Below are 14,765 nucleotides of genomic sequence, written 5' to 3' on the forward strand. Positions count from 1 at the left end.
GAGAATATCTCTCAACTGAAAACATATTACCAGTCTGCATACAGCCACTATTAATGGAAACACAAAACCTTTCTTTGAATTATTAGCAACCTTCTGTTCCAGACATACTGTCAGCAAATTGCATTAAGATGTTATGTATATGACCCAACACTGGTAAAATGCCTTGGAATAGATTTGTAGTTGGGTCTACATGACATTTCAATATTTCACAATGAATCTTAGGAAATGAGTTCCATTCCCACCCATCTGTGGTATAGTACCACCACAATTAAGGGGAGAAAGACATTCGTAGATAGTAAAATATTTTAATTAAATATACAGAGGATCATATAATACAAAATGTTTTTCTTGCTTGCCAGCTGAATCATTGGTAAACAGATGGCACATAGTATCAAAAACACTTTAAAGAAAAACAACGTGGAAAACAAGAACACAAAACAAGCAAATAAAAAAATGTCCTAACTTTAGTGTTCAGATCTAAATGTAAGGTGACCTGTGACATCTAGATTGTGTAACCAGCTGTATGCATTTATACTATTTACAGATTATAACATATTACACATGATAACAGACAGTCAAAAGTCAACAGTATTTACATTATTAAAAAGTCAGACAGAGAAAGATGCCAGAGAATGGATTTGAATGTTAAGGAACTTAAACATCAGTTACTGACGCTGCTGAGGCAAACATGACATTAAGAGCATGTAATTGTGAATGAATGTTTATCTTAAAGGAAAAAATTCCACCCAAAAACTATATTTTGCTAATCAAGTTTTCAAGATGTATAACATTAAAAATACAGAAATACGCAGCATCATATGATGCGAAATGCATCATAACGGCTGTATTCCTGCATCTTGCAAGTTGTATATCTTGAAAACGTGATTGCTGACATGCAAAACATGTTGGGACTATATCAACAATGGACTAATGAAACAAATACCAAAATATAGTTTTGGGGTGGAGTTTTCCTTTAAGGGTCTGCTCAATCTCAGTCGATTGGCTTTAAAACAAATTTAAACAGCAAATGTGTTACCTATATTTCACATGTTCCAAATACCCATTAAAAGCAGTTATGATGGTTGTTAACCCAGACCAGGTGCTATTATTCCTCGGGCGCTACACGCTGCCTTTTGATCACTATGTCTGGCAGTGGCACATAAATCTATTATAGTAGCCATTCTCTACACCAGTGCTTAACTATCCCTGTGCTAAACGGTAACTATGGTACTATACAATTACAGTCCAATGAGTTTGTACTGCAATGTGATGATAGAATGGAACCTTATAACTGTAATAATAATAGATTTATTTTATATAGCGCTTTCCATTATACAGATAATCTCAAATACGCTTAAAAACAAAAAACTAAAGTACATGCAGTTGTTGGGCTGGACAATGGTCTTCAACAGAGGCTGGCGCGTCCAGGTCACATCCAACTCCGGTGGGCTGCACATACTGTAGGCCAAGCCTACAACAGTCTCCTGAAAGTCAGTCATGATAGAAAACTAGTGCTGCAACCCCTAATCGAAGATTAAGAAAGGCACAGATATTCACAAAGCAATAATCTACAAGACACATTCGTATTTATCATGCATTATGCTGTTGAATGAAGGAGGCGCAGTAAACAGCCTTAGACCAGTGATGTTTCAGAGCTATGTCAAGATAAGAGCTGTCAGATGTCACAGTAGGCAGCATCAGTGACTCATGTTAAGCGCAGTATAAATACCTTCTGTTCAATATATTAATGTATCTGGGTCACTTTCCCACCTCTCAAGGGTCAACAAAACATTTTGAGAGAATGTTCCTGACAAACGATACGACTTGCCTTAAAAACAACTGATGAAAAACGTCAAATGTGGTTTCTTCACAGCTTGGGTGTTCTGATGAAAATGAGCTGTTATCTACATACAATACCTCAGCACCTTGTGGTTTTGTACAGCACCTTGTTTTAACACAGTCATTTCTAAGACGTGTAGTGGTCTAATACATGAACACAAACAGGCCACAGCACCACACTAGAGAGCTGTAAACAGATCCAGAACATTGATTGAAGGTGGAGTAGCCGAATGCTTAACAGTTGCATGAACTTTTCCGATGGTAAATCTTGTGAAAATAGTTTATTTTAGATAGTCCCCTCATGGTTTTAAGTGTTTCAACCTGATAAAAATCCCCAGAACACATTTGGAGGATGAAGTTGTCGCATTGCAGTGATTTGGAATCCAATCCTTTGGAGACCCAGCAAATATGATTATCCCCCTGACATGCATGCCAATGGCTTTTCTCTGTCTCCCTCCACACTCAAAGATAATAAGAACCTGACTGTTGAGTGAGAGAAACAACCTGGTTGGTGAACACAAACACTACATAGAGTGCAAATTTATCCAAAGTAACTAAGTGGTGATACAGTGCAAAAAACAAAAAAAATACACAAAAATGGAACTGTGTGCCTGACTAAAGAGTTAATCCACCATCTACAGTTAATCAGTGTTGTCATGCTTACTGAAGAATAGAACACTAGATCCACTGTCCCAGGGTGAGACGGTTAAGCTCCACATGGGTCCATCTGTTAGAGTCTGGTGCTGGGGTGCATGGAGGACAGCTGTGGGTGGGTGAGGGTGGACAGGGGGTACAGGTGGTGCAGGAGGTCCCCGTACAGGGCCGCCCCCCCAGGGTGCCTGTAGAAGTGGTGGGGGCTGGGCTGGGAGGCCATCAACTGCCTCTGTAGCATCATGGAGTGGAAGGCTAGTGGAGGGACCAGGGGGGACACAGCTGTCTGGCTCTTCAGGTACTGGAGGTTGTGATGGAGGGCGTCCTGCATCCCGGGGTACATCCCTGGGTAGAAGGGCGCGTGGGGAGGGTAGGTGTGGCCCTCGGGAATGTGGCTGTGGAGGTGGAAGTGGACGGCGTGCGCCGGTTCGGCTGGTTTGAGCTCCTCTCCCTGTGGGTCGCCTCGGCGGACAGAGCCGGCGGGGTGCATGGGGGTCACCACTCGCACCTTGCGGTCTGGCACCCCCTCGTTCTCTAGTTCCCCCAGGCTTCTCTTACTGGGTCTAGAGGCACCAACAGTTTCAGCGTGGCCTTTAGGGTTGAAGAAGGGCTGAAGGGGTTCCAGGTGTTTGGTGGTAGATATAGTCATCGGAGGGACTCTGCACGCTTTGGGGTGACAGTCTAAACTCTGGTGCATCATGGGATACGGGAGACCACAGAAAGAGGGCTTTGTGAAAGACATCCTTTGAGAGACAGGCTTGGAAATACTGAAATCTCGAGGTTCCTCTTCCATTAGTCTATCCCCATGTGTTTGTGTCCTCTCAGAGAAGTGGGGAGCTCTGTAAGTCAAACATTCTCTGTCAGAATTGTTTGAGGTGAATACCTCGCTGCTCTGGCGTTCCCTGATAAAATGTCCATGTTTGTCTCTGTTGGGATAACTGTCCATTCGCTCTTGACTCAGACAGTTCTCTGTCTGCCGGTAGAGGTTGTGTAAGTGAGGGGAGGAGTAGCAGTCACCTGCGTAGCCTGGTGGTGCCTGACTGGGCTGCTGCTGCTGCATCCGTGTCTCCCCTGCGTTCTCCTCTCCATCCTGGGTCTCAGTCCTGTGGAGGTAGGGGTGCCAGGGGGGGTGGAGCTGGGGCTGGAAGTGGCTCACTCTGCAAGTGAAGGGCTCAGACAAATCCCCCAGAGGACTCCTCTCTTGCTGGGGTTTGATGCTCTGGGCGTGCTGGATGACAGAAGGCCTGAAGATGGGAGCCATCTCTGGGCTATCTGGCAGGGAGTCCTGCCTCAGTTTCACCACCTCTTCAACACAACTGTCGTTCACATCACCCACGCTGGCTGACGGAGTGGGAGGAGGAAGAGGAGGGGAACTGAACGAGTAATGATTTGTCTCACAGACTTGGGAGAGGAGCTTCTTCTTGGCTAGTGGAGACATGACCCCCAGGTTGTCCTTTGAGTACGCTGTTGGCATGGGCATGTGACACTGATTCATCTCTTTGTTTTTACTGGGGGAGTCCTGTTTGTCTGTGATTAGCTCTGTGGAGTACTGCTGCAGTGGGGGTGGGCTCTGCTTACACATGGGCAGCACCTTCCCCACCCTCCCACCATGTCCATAACCGTGACTGTCTGTGTCTTTAGCTACCGTAATGTCAGGCTTGCTTGGGTCAGGTAGACTGCTATACCCAGGCTTACTGTTGTTGTCCCACTGGTATGGATATGGGGTCTTAGACAGGGTTCCATCAGCTTGGTCCCTTTGCTCAGGGTTGAGTTTGTCTGACTGTGGCTGGTGGGGATGTCTCCACTCGGACAGTGGAGACAGTTCACTGTGGAGGACAGGTGTGGCTCTGTGGCAGTCTGCGTTGGGGGGATTCAGGCGCGATGTTTCCTCCTCGCTCAATGTCTCCTCTTTCTTCAGGGTGAGTTGTAACTCCTCCTCTTCAGGCTCTTCTCTGGGCAGAGGATCCTGCTTAATGGCTGCTGGCTCCTGGTTGTCCCCTTTCTCAGATACCTTAGTGGGAAAACACATGCCATACTGTTATTCTTTTTTGTGTGTACTTTTTACACCTTTTTCTCCTGAATTTCGTGATATACAATTGGTAGTTACAGTCTTGTCCCATCGCTGCAACTCCCGTACGGACTAGGGAGAGGCTAATGTCGAGAGCCATGCTTACTCTGAAACACGACCTTGGCACACTGCTTGCTTAACCCGTGTGACACAGCCTGGGATCGACCCCGGGGCTGTAGTGACACCTCAAGCATTGCAATGCAGTGCCTTAGACAACTGCACAACTCGGGAGGCCTCCATACTGTTATTCAATACATAGACATGATGCGTGTGTGATGTTAGCATATGTTATCTTTTCTAAGAAAGAGTGTGTGTGAACCAGTGTTTGTGAGAGCCTGAGACAGACGGACAGAAAACTAGTGGGACTGACCTGTGAGAGCTCCTGGCTTTTTGCGGTGTCCCCTCTCTCCCTCTTCTTCCTGGCCCCCTGCCTCTGGTGTAGTCCACCTTTAGGTCGTTTCGCTGTGACCCCTTTGTGTTTGGCACCCCCCTCTTGGGCCCCATGCTCCTGTTTTTTGGGTTTTGCTGAGGGGAGGGGTTTGTCTTCCTCTCCTTTGGTGTGCCTCTCGTAAGGTAGGAGGAGCCTGGAAAGGTCAGAGTGGAAGAGACTGAGTTAACCTAAATCTGACAAGTTAATATGGATTTATCACCTCTTACCCTGCCCATGTAGCTGCAACGTAACATGTCTAAGAATCAACAAGTCTTTAAAGATTTATGTTTTTTTTATTTTATATTTCTACCCCCAATTTCGTGATTACGATCTTGTCTCATCGATGCAACTTCCCAACGGGCTTGGGAGAAGCAAAGGTCGAGTCATGCGTGCTCCAAAACATGACCCGCCAAACCGCGCTTCTTAACACCTGCTCGCTTAACCAGGAAGCCAGCTGCACCAATGTGTCGGAGGAAACACTGTTCAACTGACTACCGAAGTCAGCCTGCAGGTGCCCAGCCCACCAGAAAGAGTCGCTAAAGCGTGATGAGCCAAGTAAAGCCCCCCCGGCCAAACCCTCCCCTAACGACACTGGGCCAATTGTGCGCCGCCCTATGGAACTCCCGATCAGTAACGACACCCAGGCTTCAGTGACGCCACAACACTGCGTTGCAATGCCTTAGACCGCTGCGCCACTCGGGAGGCTAAAGATGAATGTTTACATGCAAACCACCGTGGGTCTGGGAATAAAAAATAAATCAATTTATAAGATAACTCCCCCACACAGTAATGAAAAGCTCCAACTTATATTGGAAGAGGACATTCGCTCTAGGAAGTTATATTAAGATTAAAGGGATACTTCGGGATTTTGTCAATGAGGCCCTTTATCTACTTCCCCAGAGTCAGATGAACTCGTGGATACCATTTTTATGTCTCTGTGTCCAGTTTGAAGGGAGTTGCTAACTAGAACTAGTGCAATTGCTAACTAGTGTTAGCATAATGCTAACAGTTATTACTTCCAGTTATTGCACTAACGCTAGTTAGCATTGGCTTGCGAAACTACCTCAAACTTAATACTGGACACAGAGACATAAAAATGCTATCCATGAGTTCATCTGACTGGAGAAATAGATAAAGGGCCTCATTGACAAAATCCCGAAGTATCCCTTTACCAGAGATGCTAGGCCTACAACTGTGGCGTAGACAAAGACACAACTTTAACTTCAACCTTCATTTTGACACTTGACTGACCAGAGTACACAGTGGTGGTGGATGTGAGTCAGTTAGCATAGACTAGAGAACATGCTGCAACACAGAGCTGGTATGTGCTGAGAGAGCTGGGGAGCCAACTAACACCTGGCACTGAGCCAGCAGATGAGGCAAGGCAGAGGCCCCCAGTCAGGGCTTGTTAATCTTTACATCACATTACCGTGGAAACGGTTAACACACTACAGCTGCTAGACTAGAGTAACTAAAGAACCATCCATTCTGACTGAGCTGTGCTGTTGATGAGACTAATTACAGGGTGGATTGTGACATGAAGGGGGTTATTATTACCAAGATCTTATCAAATGTGTGAAACAAAATATGGACCAACAAAAATACTGAGAAAAACATGTTGAATAATACTGTACAGGTGGAACACCACAAAACAGAGTATCAAATATTAAAGAGGTAGTAGCAACCAGTGATGGAATGTTCAATATTATTTGGAAAGCCTCGCCCATAACTTTAAGGCCAGCTATTATAACAACAATCCAAATGCTATTTGGAAATAACTTCGCAAACCTTCTCAAGGCATAGAATTATTCTCATGTGTGCACATGAAGTTGTTGCTCAATTTCCTCTTTAAGGGACATTGTGGTAGAACAAACAAGGAATCATGCATGAGTGGTTTGCTTCTTCTTCACAAAGAGAAATGCCTTTAAGAGTTGAAGTGGCTCAGTGGGAATTTTGTTATTTTTTCTACAAACCAAACTGCTGGCAGCAGAGGCAGTAAAACTACATTTCATACAGCTGGCACCAGGCCCCAGGCCAAGAAAGGAAATATACAATTAAATGTGACTTATTTGAAAGAGGGAGAGGGAGGAGAGAAGAAAGACAGATGTTAATGTAGTGAAACAATTATTCACCATAAACCACTGCACCGTTGAGAAATAATGTGGTGAACTCGACGTGACTAACTATATAAATAGGGTGAGGAAAATAGTGAGTAATTTCATATACACACTGTCGAGCTGCTCTCACGTTTCCAATCTGTGAGGAAACCATCTGCTGTAAGATTGAATACCATGCCATGCTAAGTTTGGCACCTAGCAATACCAATTATAAATCAGTATCTATCGGCAAACATGGATGAGAATTACATAATCCGGCATTTTTGTGTTGGGAGATGAAGACCCATTGTCTTATATCTGGGTAAGAACATGACTGCTTTTCCCTATATCAATTCTCAAGAATGCCATTGAGAGGTGAAGGTACCGTCCATACTGGTGTGGTTATCACACCTCGGTGGAACATTCTCCTAAAGTCCATGTTACATCACACAAAGTGTTAAACTCAATATTCCAGACACAGTATCTTGTCATTTAAATTTTATTCTGAAATTAACTAAAAATAACAATGTTCTTTTGGCACGACAGGGTGCTTGATTCTTTTCTGCTTCTCTGTTGCTGAACAGTTAACTATGAAGTCACACTATAAATAGCACCCGCTCTGTAAAAGACTCGCTGAGAGAATAAGTACAGGGAGAGCATATAACATTCTCCTGATCACATAATACAGTAATGGTAATACAATATGACTTATGTAATTTCCTGAAAGCAGGGTGCCTGGGACAGTCTACAATCGAGAGGCCATGAAAGGAATTCAGTCCCCTATGAAGGCTCTTTGGACAGTAATAGGTTACATTTATGTAAATATAGGGATTTCTCTTATATAAATCCTTGGTGGAGTTCAAAGCAGAAAATGTGTCTCTGAGGAACACTTCTAGTAATGAATATGACACACAATATCAAAATATCGAAATCAAATGCAAGGTATTTTCTTGCACACTAGAGGGCAGAAAGAGCACAACATGACAGACATGGAAAAGTCAATGAGGGAATAACTCAATGAGGGAACAAGAGCTTACATTTTGGCGAGGTCAATAAATACTTAACTTCCGGTTGTGGCTATTGAGCCTTTCTTTACATGAGCAGCCATTTTCCATGATGTTCATAGTACATTCCAGTATGCAACCTAACCAGTAATAAAAAATACAAAAGTTAAATAGGCAAAAGAGACAGACAGGTCTTTCTCTTTCATATTGGAATGTAATTAGGCTACAACTACATGTCTTAATATAATGTAGGCCTATTATTGTAAGATTCTTTGGAAATCAATACAATTGTAATTCAGTGACAAATTAAATTAAGCATGTGCGTCCCATTAAAATAATGGATTTACATGCCAAATAAGCAACTAAGCAATAACATTATGTTTTTAAAAACAATAAGCTGGTCTTTCATCTGAGTTAAAGGGGGATTGGTTTGTGGAATCCAGGAAAGGCCAAGTCACCAAAGTGGTGGAAAACCCCTGCAGACTATTCCATTAAGCACTTTTGCTGGTGCTGAAATTAATTTGAGCTGGCGCTCTGTTTATTTCAGAGGCTTTCTTAAAGGCCCAGAGCAGCCAAAACCATGAATTTATATGTGTGTTTTACATATACAGAACAGTCAAAAGTTTGGACACACCTACTCATTCCAGGGTATTTCTTTATTTTTTACAATTTTCTACATTGTAGAATAACAGTGAAGACATCAAAACTACGAAATAACACATACGGAATCATGTAGTAACCAAAAACGTGTTAAGCAAATCAAAATATATTTTATATTTGAGATTCTTCAAAGTAGCCACCTTTTGCCTTGATGACAGCTGTGCACACTCTGGGCATTCTGTCAACCAGCTTCATAAGGTAGTCACCTGGAAGGCATTACAATTAACAGGTGTGCCTTGTTAAAAGTTCATCTGTGGAATTTCTTTCCTTTTCAATGCGTTTGAGACAATCAGTTATGTTGTGACAATGAAACAAACAGAAGATAGCCCTATTTGGTAAAAGACCAAGTCCATATTATGGCAAGAACAGTTCAAATAAGCAAAGAGAAATGACAGTCCATCATTACTTTAAGACATGAAGGTAAGTAAAACTTTGAAAGTTTCTTCAACTGTCTCTCATGAGGACTGCCACAGAGGATCAGTTCATTAGAGTTACCAGCCTCAGAAATTGCAGCCCAAATAAATACTTCAGAGTTCAAGTAACATACACATCTCAACATCAACTGTTCAGAGGAGACTGTGTGAATAAGGCCTTCATGGTCAAATTGCTGCAAAAGAAACACTACTAAAGGACACCAATAAGAAGAAGAGACTTACTTGGGCCAAGAAACACAAGCAATGAACATTAGACTGGTGGAAATATGTCCTTTGGTCTGATGAGTCCAATTTTAGATTTTTTGTTCCAACCACTGAGTCTTGGTGAGATGCAGAGTTGGTGAACGGATGATCTCTGCATGCGTAGTTCCTACCATGAAGCATGGAGGAGGAGGTTTGATGGTGTGGGGTGCTTTGCTGGTGACACTGTCTGTGATTTATTCAGAATTCAAGGCACACTTAACCAGCATGGCTACTACAGCATTCTGCAGTGATACGCCATCCCATTTGGTTTGCGCTTAGTGGGACTATCATTTGTTCTTCAACAGGACAATGACCCAACACACCTCCAGGCTGTGTAAGGGCTATTTGACCAAGAAGGAGAGTGATGGAGTGCTGCATCAGATGACCTGGCCTCCACAATCACCCGACATCAACACAACTGAAATGGTTTGGGATGAGTTGAACCGCAGAGTGATGGAAAAGCAGCCAACAAGGGTTCAGCATATGTGGGAACTCCTTCAAGACTGTTGGAAAAGCATTCCACGTGAAGCTGGTTGAGAGAATGCCAAGAGTGTGCAAAGCTGTCGTCAAGGCAAAGAGTGGCTACTCTTTGAAGAATCTAAAATCTAAACTATATTTTGATTTGTTTAACACTGTTTTGGTTACTACATGATTCCATATGTGTTATTTCATAGTTTTGATGTCTTTACTATTATTCTATTATTCTATACAACCGTTCAAAAGTTTGGGGTCTCTTAGAAATGTCCTTGTTTTTGAAAGAAAAGCTATTTTTTTGGTCCATTAAAATAACATAAAATTGATCAGAAATACAGTGTAGGCATTGTTAATGTTGTAAATGACTATTGTAGCTGGAAAGGGCTGATTTTTAATGGAATATCTACATAGGCGTACAGAGGCCCACTATCAGCAACCATCACTCCTGTGTTCCAATGGCACGTTGTGTTAGCTAATCCATGTTTATCATTTTAAAAGGCTAATTGATCATTAGAAAACCCTTTTGCAATTATGTTAGCACAGCTGAAACTGTTGTTCTGATTAAAGAAGCAACAAAAGTGGCCTTCTTTAGACTAGTTGAGTATCTGGAGCATCAGCATTTGTGGGTTCAATTACAGGCTCAAAATGGCCAGAAACAAACTACTATCTTCTGAAACTCGTCAGTCTACACCAGTCTCAACATCAACAGTGAAGAGGCGACTCCGGGATGCTGGCCTTCTAGGCAGAGTTCCTCTGTCCAGTGTCTGTGTTCTTTTGCCCATCTTAATCTTTTCTTTTTATTGGCCAGTCTGAGATATGGCTTTTTCTTTGCAACTCTTCCTAGAAGGCCAGCATCCCGGAGTCGCCTCTTCACTGTTGACGTTGAGACTGGTGTTTTGCAGGTACTATTTAATTAAGCTGCCAGTTGAGGACTTGTGAGGCGTCTGTTTCTCAAACTAGACACTCTAATGTACTTGTCTTCTTGCACAGTTATGCACTGGGGCCTCCCACTCCTCTTTCTATTCTGGTTAGAGCCAGTTTGCGTTGTTCTGTGAAGGGAGTAGTACACAGCGTTGTACGAGATCTTCAGTTTCTTGGCAATTTCTCGCATGGAATAGCCTTCATTTCTCAGAACAAGAATAGACTGACGAGTTTCAGAAGAAAGTACTTTGTTTCTGGCCATTTTGAGTCTGCAATCATATCAAATCGAACCCACAAATGCTGATGTTACAGATACTCAACTAGTCTAAAGAAGGCCAGTTATATTGCTTCTTTAAAAACTTTTCTTTTAAAAACAAGGACATTTCTAAGTGACCCCAAACCTTTGAACAGTAGTGTGTATATATATACATAAATATATATATACACAACACAATGTAACTCCAAGTCAATCACACTTCTGTGAAATCAAACTGTCCACTTAGAAAGCAACACTGATTGACAATAAATTGCACATACTGTTGTGCAAATGGAATAGACAACAGGTGGAAATTATAGGCAATTAGCAAGACACCCCCAATAAAGGAGTGGTTCTGCAGGTGGTGACCACAGACCACTTCTCAGTTCCTATGCTTCCTGGCTGATGTTTTGGTCACTTTTGAATGCTGGCGGTGCTTTCACTCTAGTGGTAGCATGAGACTGAGTCTACAACCCACACAAGTGGCTCAGGTAGTGCAGCTCATCCAGGATGGCACATCAATGCGAGCTGTGGCAAGAAGGTTTGCTGTGTCTGTCAGCGTAGTGTCCAGAGCATGGAGGCGCTACCAGGAGACAGGCCAGTACATCAGGAGACGTGGAGGAGGCCGTAGGAGGGCAACAACCCAGCAGCAGGACCGCTATCTCCGCCTTTGTGCAAGGAGGAGCAGGAGAAGCACTGCCAGAGCCCTGCAAAATGACCTCCAGCAGGCCACAAATGTGCATGTGTCTGCTCAAACGGTCAGAAACAGACTTCATGAGGGTGGTAGGAGGGCCCGACGTCCACAGGTGGGGGTTGTGCTTACAGCCCAACACCGTGCAGGACGTTTGGCATTTGCCAGAGAACACCAAGATTGGCAAATTCGCCACTGGCGCCCTGTGCTCTTCACAGATGAAAGCAGGTTCACACTGAGCACATGTGACAGACGTGACAGAGTCTGGAGACGCCGTGGAGAACGTTCTGCTGCCTGCAACATCCTCCAGCATGACCGGTTTGGCGGTGGGTCAGTCATGGTGTGGGGTGGCATTTCTTTGGGGGGCCGCAGCCTTCCATGTGCTCGCCAGAGGTAGCCTGACTGCCATTAGGTACTGAGATGAGATCCTCAGACCCCTTGTGAGACCATATGCTGGTGCGGTTGGCCCTGGGTTCCTCCTAATGCAAGACAATGCTAGACCTCATGTGGCTGGAGTGTGTCAGCAGTTCCTGCAAGAGGAAGGCATTGATGCTATGGACCGGCCCGCCCATTCCCCAGACCTGAATCCAATTGAGCACATCTGGGACATCATGTCTCGCTCCATCCACCAACGCCACGTTGCACCACAGACTGTCCAGGAGTTGGCGGATGCTTTAGTCCAGGTCTGGGAGGAGATCCCTCAGGAGACCATCCGCCACCTCATCAGGAGCATGCCCAGGCGTTGTAGGGAGGTCATACAGGCATGTGGAGGCCACACACACTACTGAGCCACATTTTCACTTGTTTTAAGGACATTACATCAAAGTTGGATCAGCCTGTAGTGTGGTTTTCCACTTTAATTTTGAGTGTGACTCCAAATCCAGACCTCCATGGGTTGATAAATTGGATTTCCATTGATTATTTTTGTGTGATTTTGTTGTCAGCACATTCAACTATGTAAAGAAAAAAGTATTTAATAAGATTATTTCTTTCATTCAGATCTAGGATGTGTTGTTTAAGTGTTCCCTTTATTTTTTTGAGCAGTATATATATATATATATATATATATATATATATATATATATATATATATATATATATATATATATACTGCTCAAAAAAATGTGTGTGTATATATATATATATATATATATATATATATATATATATATATATATATATATATATATATATATACACACATACATACATACATACATACACACACATACATACATACATATATATATACACACATAATTCAAAACATTAAGAACTCTCTTTCCATCACATATACTGGCCAGGTGAAAGCTATGATCCCTTATTGATGTCACTTGTTAAATCCACTTCAATCAGTGTAGATGAACGGGAGGAGACAGGAATGATCTTTAAGCCTTGAGACAATTGAGACATGGATTGTGTATGTGTGACATTCAGAGGGTGAATGGGCAAGACAAAATATTTAAGTGCCTTTGAACGGGGTATGGTTGTAGGTGCCAGGCACACCGGTTGGTGTCAAAAACTGCAATGCTGCTGAGATTTTCATGATCAACATTTTCCCGTGTGTATCAAGAATGGTCCACCACCCAAAGAATATCAAGCCAACTTGATAAAACTGTGAAATATATTTATAAACTGGGTGGGTTCGAGCCCTGAATGCTGATTGGCTGACAGCCGTGGTATATCAAACATATAACAAGGGTATGACAAAACATTTCTGGTTACTGCTCCAATTACGTTGGTAACCAGTTTATTATAGCAATATGGCGCCTCAGGGGTTTGTGGTATATGGCCAATATACCACGGCTAAGGGCTGTATCCAGGCATTCCGCGTTGAGTCGTGCAGTAGAATAGCCCATAGCCATGGTATATTGGCCATATACCACACCACCTTGTGCCTTATTGCTTAATTTTTCCATGGCATTGTTGAATACTCCTTTCTGATTGACTTGAAGGGCATTCTAGAGTGTGCATTATTTCCCTATAATGCACGATAGATTTCAATGGCTATAGTTAATTTTTACAAGTTTTGTTTGCGCTGCTTTTGAAAGCAAAAGTCGAATTGAAAACAGTATTGCGTTTGCTGAATTTCATTTTCATAACAGTTTGGTTAGCTAAACTAGTCTGTTTGTTTGGTTACCACGGCAACTACTGTACCTACACTACATGGCCAAAAGTATGTGGACACCTGCTCGTCGAACATCTCATTCCAAAATCATGGGCATTAATATGGAGTTGGTCCCCCCTTTGCTGCTATAACAGCCTCCACTTTTCTGGGAAGGCTTTCAACAAGATGTTGGAACATTGCTGCAGGGACTTGCTACCATTCAGTCACAAGAGCATTAGTGAGGTGTTGGGCGATTAGGCCTGGCTCGCAGTCGGAGTTCCAATTCATCCCAAAGGTGTTCGATGGGGTTGAGGTCAGGGCTCTGTGCTTCAGAACTCAGTGGTCCTGTTCTGTGAGCGTGTGTGGCCTACCACTTTGCGGCTGAGCAGTTGTTTTTCCAAGACATTTCCACTTCACAATAACAGAACTTACAGTTGACCGGGGCAGCTCTAGCAGGGAAGACATTTGACAAACTGACTTGTTGGAAAGGTGGCACGTTGAAAGTCACTGAGCTCTTCAGTAAGACCCTTCTACTGCCAATGTTTGTCTATGGAGATTGCATGGATGTGTGCTCAATTTTATACACCGATCAGCAACGGGTGTGGCTGAAATAGCCAAATCCACTAATTTGAAGAAGTGTTCACATACTTCACCTGGAATGCTTTTCCAACAGTCTTGAAGGAGTTCCCACATATACTGAGCACATGTTAGCTGCTTTTCCATCACTCCGCGGTCCAACTCATCCCAAACCATCTCAATTGGGTTGAGGTCAGGTGATTGTGGAGGCTAGGTCATCTGATGCAGCACTGCATCACTCTCCTTCTTGGTCAAATAGCCCTTACACAGCCTGGAGGTGTGTTGGGTCATTGTCCTGTTGAAAACAAATGATAG

General features: G+C 43.3%; 1 protein-coding gene across 1 annotated transcript in view; it reads right to left on the bottom strand.

Annotated features, from left to right (window-relative positions):
• Positions 1-288: 288 nt before the first annotated feature.
• Positions 289-14,765, bottom strand: part of LOC115193672 (AT-rich interactive domain-containing protein 5B) — a 68,938-nt gene continuing 54,461 nt past the window's right edge. The window contains exons 9-10 of the mRNA XM_029752544.1: positions 4,929-5,142; positions 289-4,501 (exon numbers count right to left, since the gene is read on the bottom strand). Of these exons, the coding sequence (XP_029608404.1) occupies positions 2,570-4,501; positions 4,929-5,142 (2,146 nt within the window). The 3' untranslated portion in view covers positions 289-2,569. The remainder of the gene's footprint in view (positions 4,502-4,928; positions 5,143-14,765) is intronic.

This window comes from Salmo trutta, chromosome 5 (assembly GCF_901001165.1).
Source record: "Salmo trutta chromosome 5, fSalTru1.1, whole genome shotgun sequence".
NCBI classification, from domain to species: domain Eukaryota; kingdom Metazoa; phylum Chordata; class Actinopteri; order Salmoniformes; family Salmonidae; genus Salmo; species Salmo trutta.